This window comes from Protomyctophum parallelum (genome assembly GCF_964188405.1).
Source record: "Protomyctophum parallelum genome assembly, chromosome: 1".
Taxonomy (NCBI): Eukaryota; Metazoa; Chordata; class Actinopteri; order Myctophiformes; family Myctophidae; genus Protomyctophum; species Protomyctophum parallelum.
In genome coordinates this window covers 59,352,652-59,372,373 of record NC_139697.1, presented here as the reverse complement: position 1 = coordinate 59,372,373, position 19,722 = coordinate 59,352,652, and the positions used below count along the sequence as shown (strand labels likewise).

The 19,722-nt window shown below is 45.1% G+C and overlaps 1 protein-coding gene across 1 annotated transcript; it reads right to left on the bottom strand.

The window, feature by feature from the left end:
• Positions 1 to 312: 312 nt before the first annotated feature.
• grxcr2 (glutaredoxin and cysteine rich domain containing 2) lies at positions 313 to 19,020 on the bottom strand. Its single transcript, XM_083792938.1, has 5 exons — positions 18,785 to 19,020; positions 17,142 to 17,325; positions 9,929 to 10,041; positions 4,105 to 4,695; positions 313 to 784 (listed from the first exon to the last, which is right to left on the bottom strand). Exons 1-5 carry the CDS (start codon positions 18,839 to 18,841, stop codon positions 599 to 601), a joined length of 1,131 nt encoding a protein of 376 aa, XP_083649064.1. The 5' UTR covers positions 18,842 to 19,020; the 3' UTR covers positions 313 to 598.
• Positions 19,021 to 19,722: the final 702 nt, after the last annotated feature.

Sequence of the window (19,722 nt, the reverse complement as noted above, 5' to 3'; positions counted from 1 at the left end):
TTGATTTCATGTTATTAAGCTTTGAGGAAATAAAGGCATCAATTACCACTGTACCCGACACAGGGGAATTGAAAGGTTTCCACATAGACACGCTCTGTCTCTGAGCGCTCTGGGCGGCCCCTCTAAATACAATGCTATTCTAAATAAAATGCTAAAGGTTTGTATCGTTTCAATTAAAATTATAACTGTTATCTGCGCGCACCCCCCCCCCCACCACCACCACCACCAGCACAAATAATACATGATGGCTAGATGGCGATTACGTTTGTGTGTTATCGTAAAGCCATGCTCACTGCCACTGCAATGCTCGTGTTTGGTTGATTCCTTGCCAGGCACATCGCTATACAATTCCCTCTTCAACGACGGAGGCTTTAAGCTCCCCTTGTGGACCATGCACTGAAATGGGCTCACAAACTGGCACTCCTCTTTTTACTGTGAAATAAGACAATTCTGCCGAACCGACAGAAAGGTTGATGCCGTTTTCACAATGATGTGTTGCAAGTATCACAAATTCTCTCTCCCTCTCTCTCTCTCCCCCTCTCTCTCTCTCTCTCTCTCTGTCTGTCGTCTGCGGGTCACAGGGACTGCCCATGCAGTGCTATTTGCCGGGGGAGCAGGCCTGGCACTTCTCCAGGCCGTGCGGGTAGCAGGCCCGGCAGCGCAGGCAGCTGATGGACTCGTTGAAGCGGTTGGCCAGCATGGACAGCTTGCTGCCATGGCACAGGGAGCAGGGGGCACCCCAGCCTGAGCCCCCACAATACTGGCAGCAGCTCACCACCACCTCCTGCGGGGCACAAGAAATACAATGCATGAGTGGGAGGAGGAGGAGGAGGAGGAGGAGGAGGAGAGGCACGGAAAGGGGTAACAGGGAGTTGGAATGGGCACAGAAGCACGAGAGACGTGTGTGGCATAGAGACAGAGGAATGAAAGGGACGGGTGAGAGAGGAGAGGGGGTAGGAAATATATATATAACAGATATATATATATATATAACAGAACCTGCGTTTCAGTTAACATTTTAGTACATTGATTACATTTCAAAACCACAGATAGACTTAACCACTTTTACTTTCAGGTGTACAATTTTTTTTAATCCAATCCTATACTATATCTTATATCCTATATATATGATGAAGCAGGGCATTGATTTACGACATATGGAGACAAGAGGTTTCTGCCCCGACAGCGACGATAAATGTGAGACGTGTGTGTAGCGAAAGCCAGTCAGTGTGGCAGCCAGTGCACCAGAAGGAAGTAATTAACTCCATCTCGCATGTAGACGTCGCCCCGGTGCACATCCCACCAGCATCTACCCTCTAGCATCTGTTTTCTTGACTCCTCACTCCAGATTGGGAGGTTATAAAGAGAGAAGAAAGTAGCACAAAATGGAACCGCCAAAGCACAAACTGCATGGGAATATAATGGACGTGTGAATGGGTGTGAATGACACGATGAAAAATGCACTAGGGTTTGGACGATAAAATGCTAAAACGGGACTTAATTGATTTATTGTACAGTATACAGTAGCGGTATAGAGCAGTGTGAGTCGATACTAAAATAGACAGTATAGTAGGATACAGAGTATCCTGGCATGGTTGTAAAGGGGCAGCCGAACCCACAAATTCCTCGTCATCTGTTTACAGTTGAGATAACACTATATAACACTACTACTACTGTAGCACCATCAAGCCGGCTGATGGAAGTGTGTGTGTGTGTGTGTGTGTGTGTGTGTGTGTGTGTGTGTGTGTGTGTGTGTGTGTGTGTGTGTGTGTGTGTGTGTGTGTGTGTGTGTGTGTGTGTGCGTGCGTGCGTGGGGGGGGGGGGGGGGGGGGGTATTTGTGTTCAGAGGATGAAAGAGATGAAAGAGGAGTGCAAATGAGAAGACCGCAGGGGAATATGAGACAGAGCTGCTGAGTGGGATATTTATAGTGACTCATAGAAATAGACTATGTGACAACCGGGAATACTCTGGTGACCACCGGAGAGACGGGTGACAGCCGGAATGTAGACGGCACCCGGGTGAGCAGTATGGGTTAGCGCCCCAGCCCACGTGAGGCCTTTAGGAGGGCCATTCAACCACCGTTTCCCTGCAAGTGGAGCCTGCAGAATCCACCACTCCCGAATTTTGTGTCTGGTGCTGGGAATCTGGAAACCGCACAGATCCTGGCTGCACCTTGTGAGAGCAGGAGTGGACCTGTGTGTACCGGCAGAGTAGTTCTGGAGCAGCGGAATGTGTGGCCCTGGTTTTTCCCTAATGGGACTGATCGAGGGTAGCTACGGGGACGTAAGTCGGGACCCCTCACCTGAGTGAGGGGTATGATGTTGGGAGACCCGATACCCGATGCCCTTGGGATACATCACTGAGGATACGTCCCAGCCTCCAGGTGCATCCATGCAATGTTTGTTTTTCGTTCCAGGCTTATATATAGGAAGCTAAGCTAAGCTAAAGCTAATGTCTTAAGTTACATCAGCATTGTTGTTGTGAAGCAGTTCATACTAAAAGGACGGAGATAGTGTTAAAAAAAAGACTAGGCCTACTGTTTCCATTCGGCGTTAGAGGAGTCAGACGGATAGGGAGAGAAGTGCGTTGGTCACACTGCTAAGTGGGCGGGATCAAAGCCACTATTTTAATGAGCTGTGTGTGTGTGTGTGTGTGTGTGTGTGTGTGTGTGTGTGTGTGTGTGTGTGTGTGTGTGTGTGTGTGTGTGTGTATTTAAACTGCGTGGGTGTTGTTCACCAAAAATAAGCAAGTGATCGACTATTCTCGGTGAGCGACACGCCGACACCCACACACAACTAAGTATAACTCCGTACACCTGTATTAGTTGGATCCAATTCTGACTGAAGACTCAACAGCTATAGACCGATTCCGTAGCGGTTTCATGGTCGCAGCCTACGTATTTCCTGTAGGCGGACTCGACGTAGCTGCGGGGATAAAACCCTCACCAGGCGCACCTCTTCCACTACAGTGAACGGCAGAGTGACTGAACTTTACTCCTTTACCTGCTTTTTTACTAACACTAACATTACAAAGATGCCCAGAACATCGAGATGAACCTGTGTAGTTTATGGCTGCTCCAACAGTAGTGGCAACATAAAAAATAAAATAAAACGGAATGTCTAATATCCACCGCGGTGGCTGCACCAGAGCCATTGAGTAATGGTTGAGACGAAGCAGTGAAAGATACATAACACCAGTGTACTTTATACCTCATACTTTAAATGTATAAAATACAGCAGCCTTGTGTTCATAAAACAGAAAGATTTGGTATTGGGTAAGACTGGCGATATGTATCTTTCCCTGCTTCGTCTCAACCATTACTCAATGGCTCTGGTCTCAGCCACCGCGGTGGATATTAGACATTCCGTTTTATTTTATTTTTTATGTTGCCACTACTGTTGGAGCAGCCATAAACTACACAGGTTCATCTCGATGTTCTGGGCATCTTTGTAATGTTAGTGTTAGTAAAAAAGCAGGTAAAGGAGTAAAGTTTGAGGCAAACTAACATCAGTCACTCTGCCGTTCACTGTAGTGGAAGAGGTGCGCCTGGTGAGGGTTTTATCCCCGCAGCTACGTCGAGTCCGCCTACAGGAAATACGTAGGCTGCGACCATGAGACCAGCTACGGAATCGGTCTATAGGCTGCCAAACAACACATTTTGTTATGGTCAGCAACGGCGGGGGATGTCAACGCCACGTTGACATCCCCCGTAGATGATATAAATTTGTTCTGAATTATTGACACAGTTCAATATCATGCACACTTTTAGTAAACAGGAAATTGACTTATTTGTCATATACAAAGATAGTTATTAATAAAAGCTGATTTGATTTGTTTTTCAGGAATATTACGAGTAGAGTAGGCACATTAATTTAATAGTAATTTAATCATTTTTAAATTAACAAACCTAAAACTGAGCGTGACACACACACACACACACACACACACACACACACAGTACAGTACAGTACAGTACAGTACAGTACAGTACAGTACAGTACAGTACAGTACAGTACAGTACAGTACAGTACAGTACAGTACAGTACAGTACAGTACAGTACAGTACAGTACAGTACAGTACAGTACAGTACAGTACACAGTACCTTGTCCTGCATGTCACTGGTCCCTTTCTCCACTAGGACCCCGTGGGCGCTATGGGCCTTCCCCTTCCTCCTGCTCCCCCTCTCCCTGGCCTGGGGAAGGCAGACCCCCGGCGCCTCGGGGGTCACCCCCACAGAGTGGTGTCTGCTGGTCTCTGGGGTCACCCCCACAGAGTGGTGTCTGCTGGTCTCTGGGGTCACCCCCACAGAGTGGTGTCTGCTGGTCTCGGGGGTCACCCCCACAGAGTGGTGTCTGCTGGTCTCTGGGGTCACCCCCACAGAGTGGTGTCTGCTGGTCTCTGGGGTCACCCCCACAGAGTGGTGTCTGCTGGTCTCGGGGGTCACCCCCACAGAGTGGTGTCTGCTGGTCTCGGGGGTCACCCCCACAGAGTGGTGTCTGCTGGTCTCGGGGGTCACCCCCACAGAGTGGTGTCTGCTGGTCTCTGGGGTCACCCCCACAGAGTGGTGTCTGCTGGTCTCTGGGGTCACCCCCACAGAGTGGTGTCTGCTGCTCTCTGGCCTCCTGTGTGGCGCACGGACAATGCGCAGGTTGCTGGTGTAGATGATGATCTTACCGAAGTCGAGCACTGAAGACTGCAACACACACACACGCACGCACACGCACATGCACACGCACACGCACACGCACGCACACGCACACACACACACACACACACACACACACACACAATATGTATATGCACTTTTCAAAACATGGAGTTACAAATTGAAGAACATAAGAAAATAATATAAAAGCAATTTAGCAATGATTAAGTAAAAACAGGTCAATTAAAGCTACACATCCTCTTAACTTATTTTGTACCTATACTGTATCCGTATGGTAGACAAGACAATGTTACAATATAACTAAAACAACTAGTTGCATTCAGTGTCTCTGCGTGCTCTTCTGTAGAGCATTTGACACAAAAAAGGCAAAGTTACATATTGTAACTTTGGCATTTTTGCGGTTTCAAATATTTTTTGACACAGAAGCAAAATGGTCATGTTTTATGCTTTATGCAGGTCATGATTCACCAGGAGCCTGGATGGCTTTGTTCCAGGCTTAAAATAATTCATATAAGACTCTCTGTCCCTATTTTGGACATAATCATTATTATTGGCAATCTAGGCCAAAATGTTACATTTATTTATAGAAAATAGCAGACCTATAATATTCTCACAAAGTGGCACATAGTGACATGTTGTAAGTTTGTAGATAGCCTGCTTTGGCTCAGCAGCGGTGGCTCAGGGGTGGCTGGATGGTAACCGCAAGGTTGCCAGTTCGAACCTGGGCTCCGCCAGAGTTAGTGGGAAAAGTGTCCTTGAGCAAGACACTGAACCCCTAATTGCTCCTGTGGTGCTGGTCGGTGTCTTGCATGGTTTCCGCCGTGTGTGAATGTGTGTGTGAATGGGTGAATGTAATGCACACTATGTAAAGCGCCTTGGATAAAGGCACTATATAAATGCACCATTTACCATTTACTATGAATACAGGTGTTGAGATGTTGACTTGCCCAATGTGCCCAAAGTTTGATTTTAGCCAAATCACACATTTTCAGATGTAAAACAGTGGGTGAATCTTTGGTTATTTCTAAGCAGCAAAGCAAGTGTGCTGCCGTATTTATTTATGCAAACATGCAGTGAGTGACAAGTGGTACTTTGAAGCATTTTACAGTATCTCAGTTATACAGACAATATGATAAACTCCAGGCTTCGCTCCAACAGGTTTACAGCTGACCTCTATCTATCAATTTGCTGCACTAATGAAGCTGCCGTCACCGCAGTGCAATAAAAACAGGCGTTCTTTTTTTTGGGTGAACAATTTAACTGCCGTCGTCCTTCCTGTTTAATGGCTGTCCCACTTAAACTCAGCCCCTGGCGATACTTGGTCTGTGTCAGCTATTTAGCGAAGGTGAGTGAATGAGAGCGACAGTTGAATAGGAGCTTACATTCCTATAGATTCTGTATTCAAAGTAAATAATGCTACAATTAACCCATTCTGAACGGGCACCCATTTTGGTGTCGGCATCATGTTATGCTTTAGCTATTTAAAAATAGCAGATCTACAAGCTCATATCGCGCCACCGAGTGGCGCGATACGAGCTTGTAGGTCTGCTATTTTTTTTAAATCGAAGAGCGACTGACATTTTTAGAATCTGATCTCAGGTCAGAATGGGTTCATCAGACCAGTGTGTGTCTGGCGGAAACCTCGTGTGAATCTGATCCCAGGTCAGAATGGGTTAAGGTTCAGAGCCACCGCAGCAGGACTAGATTATCCAATCTGCATAATGTCAACTTCAATAGCTCTATTTGTGAAATAATGCAGTAATGTTTAGAGTTAAATACAGCAGTTTTGGTTGACTCAACATAACAATGTGATCGCACAATGTTCGAGCAAGACTATAGGCAATTACCAAGAAGGCATTATTATCATTCTACCCCAATTTGTGTCTGCTAAATTGCATCCTTTACAATGTCACTGTTGCACATGTGAACATTACAATGTCAATGCTGAAAGTATATATCGTGCAGCCTTATTCTACATAATGAAGTCAATTTCAATGTACAATTTATGATTCAGAAATATGTAAGAATTGGCCAAGGGGCGCAGTTCGTATTGAGCAACATTGTATTTTATTTACGCATAAGGCCTTGTGTGGTAAGCTTACTTAATTGTATCATCCTCGCTTTTAGAACCAAAGGTCACTGCTGGACATTCAACACGTTCATATAGACACACATTACTACCAGTCCACATGAGAATTGTGAACAAGGAAAGACTGCTTTCATGGTGCTTTCACAAATGGAACAAACATAAGGTTCAATTGGTCTCCATAGAGACATTTAGGGTGCTTCTTGACGACACAACACTACATAGTGGCTGTCACTGCACGTGTTTCATGTAACACTATATTAACTGTATTAACGCTATATGTATTTGCATATAGTATGTATATACTGTACTATACTAGCCCATTCTGAACGGGCACCCATTTTGGTGTTGGCATCATGTTATGCTTTAGCTATTGAAAAATAGCAGATCTACAAGCTCATATCGCGCCACCGAGTGGCGCGCTACGAGCTTGTAGGTCTGCTATTTTTGAAAAATCGAAGAGCGACTGACATTTTTAGAATCTGATCTCAGGTCAGAATGGGTTCATCAGACCAGTGTGTGTCCAGTGGAAACCTTGTGTGAATCTGATCTCAGGTCAGAATTGGCTAGTAGTATATACCAGTAAGACGCCTGGGAGCGAGAAGCGTGCACGCATCCGCCTCGTTGGCATGGACTGCTGGGCGAGTGCTGGCGCTTTGGCATGGGGGGCATCAGCTATATATAGAGGTTGTCTCCATATATGGCGCTCAAGGTGAAAGCCAACCTATAGCTCCATGTATGGAGACAACAGTGATTGACATCAGACTAGTGTAGAAACCTCACATATGGATATACACGTACAGTACACGCCTGGCATCGTCATGGTGATATGTACTCATTTGGCTGGCATCGTCATCATGACACGCATCTAGTGAACCATATTTAAGAAGAATCCGAGGTTTAGGGAGCTATAGCAGCATTTGCGATGCTCCTCACGAGAGTCTCCATTGCCTTTTCCGGACGAGACAGGATATTTGGCCTTATACAACCCAAATGTGGTTAGAGATGTCTGCATCCCCGGATAAGTTTGGATCTAAAAGGGCAAGGTTTCATATAGTTATCTGCAACCTCCGGTCGCAGATATACTATACTAATACTTGTTATTGTTTTTACATTATATATATTGTGTTTTATATGCTATGATCAGGTGTCCTTGAAAAATAGTATGCTTCCAATGGGCATCTCTCTGAATATCCCTTGCATCTCTCTCTCTCTCTCTCTCTCTCTCTCTCTCTCTCTCTCTCTCTCTCTCTCTCTCTCTCTTGCATGTCCCTCTGCACAGGCTGCACTGACAAGACAAGAATCTAAATTATCAATGTGGGGATGTTAGGTCACGTGATCCTGTGATGTTACCCAGCACTTGTGTTTAATGTGTGTGTGTGTGTGTGTCTAATGGCACGGTCCTGTCGTCACACATGCTGTAATGGGTGGGGGCAGCAGTGGCACTGTGCCACATGCAGCAACAATATGACATACACTGTGTATGTGCATAACATTATCACCAGACATTATGAAACTCTTTCCCTTCTTCTTCTGTGGGAGTGGGGTGGGTGAAGAATTAACGTCTTCATACATTATTAAATCTATAAATGCACCACTCTACAGCCGCGCACCACTTTTATGGTTGTTTTTTATGGCTTATCCCATTCTGACCTGAGATCAGATTCATACGAGGTTTCCGCCGGACACACACTGGTCTGATGAAACCCATTCTGACCTGAGATCAGATTCTAAAAAATGTCAGTCGTTCTTCGATTTTTCTAAAATAGCAGACCTACAAGCTCGTATCGCGCCACTCGGTGGCGCGATATGAGCTTGTAGATCTGCTATTTTTCAATAGCTAAAGCATAACATGATGCCAACACCAAAATGGGTGCCCGGTCAGAATGGGTTAAATGATGAGATCATTTAACATTTTGCTTAGGTTAGAGCACATCAGTTTTGTTACATAATAAAAAGTGCTATACAAATTAACCTTGACTTGGTGAGAATTCCCCTTTTTTTGTAGTCCAGTTAGATAAGCTATTAACAAGTGGCTAGTGTGTCAACAAAGCTTGTTGGATTATCAAAGATCCTATAAGCCAAGGACAACATTTACGTCATATTTGAGGCACGTGATGTGACCTAATTTCTCCTTTCATTGAACTGAATTGAACTGAATTTATGTGATTTGGTTAGCCGATTTGCTCGTCTACATCTGACGTACATTTTCAATGAATTGCCAATGGCATTTAATGTTTGTGTTGCCACAAAGTTACGTCATAATATATATTTGACGGACATTTGACCTACATTTTGGTGTTGGCATCATGTTATGCTTTAGCTATTGAAAAATAGCAGATCTACAAGCTCATATCGCGCCACCGAGTGGCGCGATATGAGCTTGTAGATCTGCTATTTTTGAAAAATCGAAGAACGACTGACATTTTTTTAATCTGATCTCAGGTCAGAATGGGTTCGTCAGACCAGCGTGTGTCCAGTGGAAACCTCGTATGAATCTGATCTCAGGTCAGAATGGGTTAAAAAACCACACCCGTGTAAAGTGAGGGGCGCTCTTGTCATCGTACAAATTTCAAAAATCATATTTGGCGGACATTTGACGTAATTTCTCCTTTCATTCACTGCGTGAAAAGAGGAGTTAACAGGCAATTATGGGCATTAGATTGATTTTCCCGTAAACCTCAAGTTTAGCAGGCATAATCAGTAATATACGGTAATATACAGGTGTGATGGTACAATGCGGGAGTATACCGGAGTTTGTTGGAAAGTTTAACGCGAGTTTCCTGTAATATACACATCCAAATTCCATGCTTTTTTGCGCAGTGATTGTCAACGGCAAATATTGAGATGTGTGGCGACAACAGCTGTATATATAGGAGGGGCTATAGCGCCCCTCAAAAAGCTATTCCCTCCGGACAATCTGGCTAATAATAAACGAACAGACCAGAGAAAGATACGGCTTTGCCCCCTCCCAACTGCCTGCCTGTGTTTGCAACCTTAAGGCAAAACAGTCACACTGGCACCTGACACTATTCAGAAACAAGAACCGTGCGCACGCACCGCCATATAAGCAATCGGTGCTATAGGACCGACATACAAGCTTTGACATATTTCACAAACTTGAAATGTTGGTAATGTACGGTATTAAGTGTTTGCCCAGTATTGACGTTATACCGTGGCCTCCGGTTCGACGGGTTCCCCCTGGCCTGCAGCAGCAGCTCTGTAACTTCCCACCCCTCGGTACACGTTGATCCGCTGGGCCATCAGTCCTGTGGGAGGATACATGTCTGGGGAGAAGAACATCACACATTGAGCACACTATGGTACAACATTCATAGTATAGTATAGTATAGTACATTCATACAGTATAACACTTAATATCCTTGCTGTCAGGCAGAAACCTTGTATCTCCACAATTCAACTTTGGATGTGTTTACATAACTTACATGCACGCAACGCAACACAACACAACACAACACAACACAACACAACACAACACAACACAACACAACTCAAATAATGAATGCCCTACTTCGCAACCTGTGGTTGATTTGGTTACGTTACCCTCTCAGAGTGAAATGAACACTGAGGATTTTACTGTATTCACAAATAGGAATATGCATGCATGCGCACACACACACACACACACACACGCGCAAGCACGCACACACACACACACACACACACACACGCACACGTTGACCCTACAATTATAAATACAGACCCGCAGTTTATAGTACTATACATATTGTAAGCGACAAACGGATACAGTAGAAGTGGTGCATGGGGATAATACATGAGGTAGTTAGCAATGTCTATCTATAATTCAATCTATAATTACTTTGGTGTATGTTTGCACACTGCGGCGTCCTATAGGCATAAAGAGGGATTTTCTATTTGCTCATTCTGTCGTGGTGCAGCGTGTATTCTTGTTGTTCTTAATTGAATCAAATGTATTTCATTCCTGGAGAGGAGACGCCCGTGGAAATGCGCCCATCAGTTTTTAACACTTTTCACTGAGAAAAACAGTTAAGAGTCACATGGGAACTGCGTGGCTCCTATGTGGATTTCAGACTTCCTGTGGACAGCCTGTCAGTCCAAACACTGAGTCAGTCTGTGGACAGCCTGTCAGTCTAAACACTGAGTCGGTCTGTGGACAGCCTGTCAGTCTAAACACTGAGTCAGTCTGTGGACAGCCTGTCAGTCTAAACACTGAGTCGGTCTGTGGACAGCCTGTCAGTCTAAACACTGAGTCAGTCTGTGGACAGCCTGTCAGTCTAAACACTGAGTCAGTCTGTGGACAGCCTGTCAGTCTAAACACTGAGTCAGTCTGTGGACAGCCTGTCAGTCTAAACACTGAGTCAGTCTGTGGACAGCCTGTCAGTCTAAACACTAAGTCGGTCTGTGGACAGCCTGTCAGTCTAAACACTGAGTCAGTCTGTGGACAGCCTGTCAGTCTAAACACTGAGTCAGTCTGTGGACAGCCTGTCAGTCTAAACACTGAGTCAGTCTGTGGACAGCCTGTCAGTCTAAACACTGAGTCAGTCTGTGGACAGCCTGTCAGTCTAAACACTGAGTCAGTCTGTGGACAGCCTGTCAGTCTAAACACTGAGTCAGTCTGTGGACAGCCTGTCAGTCTAAACACTGAGTCAGTCTGTGGACAGCCTGTCAGTCTAAACACTGAGTCAGTCTGTGGACAGCCTGTCAGTCTAAACACTGAGTCAGTCTGTGGACAGCCTGTCAGTCTAAACACTGAGTCAGTCTGTGGACAGCCTGTCAGTCTAAACACTAAGTCGGTCTGTGGACAGCCTGTCAGTCTAAACACTGAGTCAGTCTGTGGACAGCCTGTCAGTCTAAACACTGAGTCAGTCTGTGGACAGCCTGTCAGTCTAAACACTGAGTCAGTCTGTGGACAGCCTGTCAGTCTAAACACTGAGTCAGTCTGTGGACAGCCTGTCAGTCTAAACACTGAGTCAGTCTGTGGACAGCCTGTCAGTCTAAACACTGAGTCAGTCTGTGGACAGCCTGTCAGTCTAAACACTGAGTCGGTCTGTGGACAGCCTGTCAGTCTAAACACTGAGTCAGTCTGTGGACAGCCTGTCAGTCTAAACACTGAGTCGGTCTGTGGACAGCCTGTCAGTCTAAACACTGAGTCCATCTGTGGACAGCCTGTCAGTCTAAACACTGAGTCAGTCTGTGGACAGCCTGTCAGTCTAAACACTGAGTCGGTCTGTGGACAGCCTGTCAGTCTAAACACTGAGTCAGTCTGTGGACAGCCTGTCAGTCTAAACACTGAGTAAGTCTGTGGACAGCCTGTCAGTCCAAACACTGAGTCGGTCTGTGGACAGCCTGTCAGTCTAAACACTGAGTCAGTCTGTGGACAGCCTGTCAGTCCAAACACTGAGTCGGTCTGTGGACAGCCTGTCAGTCTAAACACTGAGTCCGTCTGTGGACAGCCTGTCAGTCCAAACACTGAGTCGGGACTCGGGACCCATTTGTGGGTCACAGACCAATTTTTATGGGTCACAATTTGAGTAAAAAAAGTGTGAAAATAGCCGTTCTACAAGCTCCCCGCGTGGCGTGAAGCATGCAGATCTGCTATGCTGCATCGTTGGGGTCCTGGGCAAACATCTAGTTAACCTATAGCTCTCCTTTGGGTCTCGAGCTAAAACGTTTTGGAACCACTGGTCTCTGTGACGCATGGCTCCACATTTCAACCCCAAGCCCCAGTGACTTCCATTACAAAATGAAAGTTAAATAATTAATAAAGTAGGAGCAGTTGAAACAAGGGTTGTCATTTACAGTATACTGCAGCATATTACTAAATAATACACCATGCTTCACACACAGGCACATGACGTATATGTATACTGTAACACAATGGTATACTGTAGAACAAACAATACACCAACACTGTCCCGGTGTGGACACGGAGGTGTAGGACTCGGCCAGCCACAGAGAAGTGAACGGTCAAGAGGTTTTAATCTCAAAACCCACACTGGGAAAATAACAAGGCACTTCAAAGATAAGACAAACAAGAACTGACCACATTATTTACGACGATAAAGTGACAAGGAACTGAACACTCTGACACAGCTGGGACATTTTCTTTTTCTTGATTACTGTGTGGGAGAGGATGCAATATCATCCAATCCACTAAGCAACTCAAAGCAACACAAACCATTTGCCATTTCAGCAATGTTTTGGTACCTTACAAGCTGTGTGCCTCATTGTGAAGGTTACACAAATGATATAAAATAAAATACCGATTGGTATTATTATTAAAGGTGAGAAATAATGGACCAAAGTTAAGTTTATGTAGAGAAAGACTAACTAGACACAGGTGACATAAGGCAAATATAACACGGGTGACTACGGTTACACTAATGCAGGGAGGTAGGAAAAGGCAGCTTACAACAAACAAGGCAGACAAACAAGAATGCAAGTAAAAGTGCAAAAACTAATAAACTAATTAGGCACTGCACACAGACAACCAATGCGTAAAGATTCAGGGGGAAAGACAGTATACCGGTATGCTGTTTGCAGTCGTTAACGACATAATTACACTGTTATCCTGTTTCTTGTCCCTGTACTATTCTGTCTAAAGAAAAGGAAAAAAGGAAAAGCTTGCTATAGACATTATCTTTAAAAAAAATTAATAAACTACTGAAGGAAAGGGAGGGTGCAATTTATTATTGAATTTGTGACCCAACTGACAGTTGAAAATCAATAATTAAATAGAAAGACTGGCAGGGCGAAAGTGAAACGTCAAAGCGGTTCAGTTTGGAATAATGAGAGCAAACCCACTTGCCACGTTCGGCCTCTACTTGGATCTTGTCTAGTGTACAAGCCGCAGAGTTCAAGATGTCAACATCTCTTTGGATTGGTTTGAATTACCCTCCTCCGGTGTCTACAGAGTCCATCCTCAAAGAAAAGACAGAGTGCTCCTTCTAATGCTTATCGGAGACCTGCTGGAGTTAAACCGGTTAAGCCAAATCATTTACCATTGGTCACAGAGGGCCCCGGAGAGCGTCTTTGGCACTTGCGAGCCAAATAAGAGGCCAGTGGAGCGAGGAATGACATAACATCTTTCAAAGCCTTTTGTCCTTCTCATTGTCTGGAAGAAAATAGTACAAGGAGAACAGTGGTTCTCAAACCTTTTCATTTCAAGGACCCCCATAACTCCGATGGGTGTACAAATGGACCCGTATTTGTACACAATGCAGGTCTTATCCCATTAAAACCGGGAAAGCATCTGTGTCATCATGGCTATAAAAAAATAGCAGATGTTCAATATGCCGCAATATGAGCTAGTAGATCGGTCCCTATAAAGGCTCATTCATAGTCTGGATTTTCGGTGGTTAGGTGACCACCGAACTACAACGTCACTGAGCCGCGGTGAAGAGCAGACCACCGCCACCGCTCCAGCCCTTCTCTCTGTTTTTACTCACCACCAAAAATCCAGACTATATGAAAAGGCCTTTATTGTATTTGTATATTTTTACGAAATGCGGCAATATGGTAGAGGCCAAGTCACCCTTCTTTAGACACGAAGCCCACAAGCATTGGCCAAAGGGTGGCGCTCAATTGAAAGATGCATAGCTCATCTCCTCATTTGACCTCTGACCTTTAACCCATTCTGACCGGGCACCCATTTTGGTGTCGGCATCATGTTATGCTTTAGCTATTTGAAAATAGCAGATCTACAAGCTCATATCGCGCCACCGAGTGGCGCGATATGAGCTTGTAGGTCTGCTATTTTTGGAAAATCGAAGAACGACTGACATTTTTTTTAAATCTGATCTCAGGTCAGAATGGGTTTAATCAGACCAGTGTGTGTCCAGTGGAAACCTCGTATGAATCTGATCTCAGGTCAGAATGGGTTCAAATCTATCTACTCCCGGGATCTTTGATCAAAATGCACGGAGGTTTCTACACACAAACTTTGGACCAATTATCTGATGAAAATGTTGGGCTTTGGCTTTTAAGTTTAAAAATGAAGGCTTTATGAGCCAATGAAAATTGCAGTTTTGTGAAAATTCTTCTTCTCCCTAATACATGCAGAGTCACATGTTTATTAAACTTTACAGCTGCTTGCAGCTATTATTTTCCTTTTAAGATTTGTGCAAATCAAAAAAAATTAACTCAAATCAGCATCTGGGGGTCCCTGGAACAAAATACTTTTGTACGCCAAATACGTATCATTTTGGGGAGCACCACTGATATAGAAACCATATGTTTTTCAGAAAATGGTTAGGTTTAGAAGACAGTTGTAGATTCGGCCTCAGGCCTTAATGGGTAATGCAGCTTCATGGGGTGGTCTTCTTGCAGTTACTGAATGTCCCCAACCACTACAGTAAGCACACACACACACACACACACACACACACACACACACACACACACACACACACACACACACACACACACACACACACACACACACACACACACACACAGAGAGAGAGAGAGAGAGAGATAGTATAGGTCCAAATGTGTGTGTGGGCGGAGGAATGGAGAAGTGTTTTGTTCTGGTTTATTATTATAAACCAGAACACAGGAATGGAGAAGTGAGTGGAGAAGTGTTTTGTTCTGGGTTATTATTATTCGCACATAGGAAACAGAAACTGAGAAACCACATCTCATCTCAATCAGAATCAGAAACAGACGAGTGTGCGAAGTGGGTCTTCTGCACACCTGCGGCCATCACAGAGGGAGGCAGCAAACAACAAAAGAGAAAGAGAGAATTTGAAAAGAAAGGAACGGTGGGAAAAACGTATTTCTTTCGCTTTTTCTTTCTTTTCAAATTCTTCACACTCAAACAAGGCTTTGAAGTGTGTTGAGGACAGACAGATGCACCCCGCAGCCACAATGGTGCCTTCAGCCCCCAATGAGATGGACTTCACACAGTACACGCCTCTGGGGAGAGCGTTGGAAGGCCTGAGGAATGGGGAAGCAGCCACAGGTAGCAGGCCGTCATGCCTTAATGGCCACTGACCTACTTCCAGGCCTTTAGAGAAGCACCAGCGAGGAGCCCTGGAGCACGCTTGGGCCTCTCCAGGGAAAATGACTGACATGGCTGACCAGAGAATGAATGTTACCACTTAAATCCTACTGTAGGCTACTTCATTGACCGAGGTCGCCAGACCGAGGTCTATAGATATACTTCCCCTTACAGCACATGGTTACCCTCAGGTTGTGTAACTCAACGAGTTGGGGAAAACTGTTTATATAACTGCCCATGTGCTAGAATAGTAGTCGACCCAACGTTGACCCACAATGCAATCTTAATATAGGTAACAGCAGTAGGTCTAACAATAACGAAAGGCCCCTCTCGTCCAGCAAATCCACTTTTAGACCCATGCACTTCCTTCAGAAACAAACAAGAATAAATGTTTTTTATTATAGTTTTTTTAACGTGTATGGGGCGACCTACCCTATAGGGGACACGGGAGAACATGCAAACTCCGCACAGAAAGGCCCTTTTGCAAACCCCACTATAGGGTATGGGCACTGATGACATGGAGGAGAGAACACGACCCCCAGCGCCCACAGTGTCGCCAGGCAGCGGGAATCGAACCCAGGAGCTTCTAGCTGTGAGGCGGCAGCGCTATACCGACTGCAGGCGTCACCGTGCCCCCAATATTGGCTATATTTTCTATCAAAGAGATTTGGTGTAGACCGGGGGGAAAATAACAGTCCAGGTCCATTTTACCTACAATAAAGGGTTTAACCCATTCTGACCTGAGATCAGATTCATACGAGGTTTCCGCCGGACACACACTGGTCTGATTAAGTGGAACAGAAGTTACAGAACTATAGGCCTACTAATTTCTGTAACTGCAGTGAAGAACCCTTAACTCCTCATAATCAGTTCAATATAACTTCACTGCTTCATTGCGACTGTGACCACAAGTGATTTTTGTTACCTATAAAGGCAGAAAGTATAATCTGTCAAAACAGCACCACTGCTATAAACATGTAGTGTTGTTGTTAGACACCCGGGAGGAAGTGGACTATGAAAGGGGTCATTAAGTCATTAACCAATTCTGACCGGGCACCCATTTTGGTGTCAGCATCATGTTATGCTTTAGCTATTGAAAAATAGCAGATCTACAAGCTCATATCGCGCCACCGAGTGGCGCGATACGAGCTTGTAGGTCTGCTATTTTTGAAAAATCGAAGAGCGACTGACATTTCTAGATGTCAGGTCAGAATGGGTTCATCAGACCAGTGTGTGTCCGGCGGAAACCTCGTATGAATCTGATCTCAGGTCAGAATGGGTTAAAAATGAGGTAGTACATCAGGGGGGCAAAAAAAAGCTTATTTTTAAATTATTATTTTTTTACCAAATTGGTTCCCAGATTGAGCAGAAAAAGTGACAGACCTTGCTGGTCGTCTGGCATGCCCTCAAAGCCACGGAGCTGCTCCACCTCCAGGTGGCTGGGGGGGATCTTGCGGTGCATGAAGCTGTGGGGGTACTTCTCCTCTGGGCTGTCCAGTTCTTGGCCATCCTCATACACGTGCTTCAGGACCCGGCCGCTGTAGGACGCCGCCAGCTTGAACCTCACCTGGGGAGTAGGTGAAAAGAGTTGAGCTGACATTTCATTCCTCCACAAAACATCATTCAAACTTTTTATTTTATTTTATTAACCCATTCTGACCTGAGATCAGATTCATACGAGGTTTCCGCCGGACACACACTGGTCTGATGAACCCATTCTGACCTGAGTGTGTCAGTCGCTCTTCGATTTTTCAAAAATAGCAGACCTACAAGCTCGTATCGCGCCACTCGGTGGCGCGATATGAGCTTGTAGATCTGCTATTTTTCAATAGCTAAAGCATAACATGATGCTAACACCAAAATGGGTGCCCGTTCAGAATGGGTTAATGCCCTACTTACTCATAGGCTAATCGAGTTAATGGCTGCGTGTGATATTGAACATGACAAACTATTCGTATCAATATACGGCTGTATCAACAAAATAATTATGTCATAGGTATATGGGGGCCTCATATTTTGGTCTTGAAACGGGCCTCCAGATTCCTAAGGCCGCCCCTGTACAGCTCTCAAGGGTTTTGTATCAGGGGCTTATACAGTATGATACTGTACATGGTAGCTTACTGTAGACACTGTTCCACAATGCAGTACTGTGTTGTCCCCAGCTTTTTTATTCTCCTTATCAACAAATAAACCACAGGCAAAATGAGGACACAAAAGCAGGAGGCAGAACAGGACAGGTTAAGTGTTAATTTACTAAACAGAGATTCTTCCATAAATAGGCAAAACATAGGCAGAAGACTTTTAGATAAATGCATGCAGAATAGGACAGACTCACTCGACATGGGATTTAGCCTACGAACCAACAAGAACACAAACACAGCAGGGCTTACATAGACACAGGGATAATAGGACACAGGTGAACTCAACTGACAATCAACACTCGGATAGGCTGGGGGACCAGAGTAATCTAGTAAGAGAGTGGTGACACGCTTTGATCTCGCCTATGGGCTATAGTTCCAAACATTGGAACTATCCCATTGAGATAGAATGAGCACTTCCGCATTCCATTGTTACAATGGGAGTCAACACGCTAGTCTCTTACTATTCCACTCGGTGGGGGAAGGACACAGGTGGAAACAACTCCCAAGGTTAGACAAGGCAGGTAAAATAGTAACTATAGTAAACACTGTCTGGAACAATACTACAAAATAAGATAGATACACAAGACCAAGGCAACAACAGAGTAACAGAAAACCAAAACCAAGCAGAACACATGACACATACAGAACATTCTGAATGTCCAAAACCCAAATAAGGACAGTCAATGTCCATGGACCGAGGAGCAGACTGTGACATAAAACGCTATACTTAGTTGACCCCATGGTCAATATAGGCCCACTCCTGTTTTCGACAAATACGAAAATGTGTGAGATTTGACTTTTAGTGAACGCTTGCCTCAGAATATAGTATGAACCAGAGTTTAAAAAGACTATAGTATAGTCAAGGCCTACATTGAGATAACTGACCTTTCTGGGCTTGGAGCCCTCGTTGCGCTGATTCACTTTCCTCTGGCAGTCGTCCATGGTGGCTGACAGAGGTGGCGAGGTTGAAGGAATGTAAAAACTCTGTCCAAAAACTCTTCTGCCCAATTGGGGCCAAAATAAGCAATCCTGAGCTGTACAAAGTGGTGCCCCGGACGTCAGGGCCAGGGAGCAGATGAAAGTATAGCTGTAGAGATGGGTAGCTGGAGGCTCCGGTTGAAGGCGTATACGGCCGGGAAGCTACTATGTACGAGGAAGGAGCACAGCGGAGCGGTGGAATGACCCGTCCTCGGTCGCTATGGCTGGAGACCTGAGTGAGATGCTGTCGTCTGGACGCTGAGAGTATACCTGCCGAGTAGAGGAGCCCACCTTAGCTAGCCGCTAGTGTTCAATTATTCACGGCGGGATCACATGGACAAAAGGCCGGTGGGGAAACTAGAAGCTTCGTCATCAAATAATCATGCCCACCAGAATAGAAGGCAGCCTCAGAACGTGTGTGTGTGTGTGTGTGTGTGTGTGTGTGTGTGTGTGTGTGTGTGTGTGTGTGTGTGTGTGCGTGCGTGCGTGTTTGCGTGCGTGCGTGCGTGCGTGTGTGTACAGTAGTGTTTCATGAGGACTGCTGTTGCCGCGTGCCGGCGGTGTTGGAAACTAAGTGTGAATTTCACGTCTGCTGTCTGTGCTGTCATAGCCGGGAAACTCAAAACTGATCTTTTGATTAAAAGGACTTCAGATCACAGCAGAGTAAAATGCACTTACGTTCAGATTCACTGTATTTATACCTCAGGAAATTGCAATGTCGCAGTTGCCAAAAACACAGTTAGGAAGTAAGCTCTTTAAACTGTCCCCAAGGGGATATTACTTCCCACAGTAGCTCTCTCTGTACAATGCATATCAGACAACCATTCAAACAAAATCACACAGTA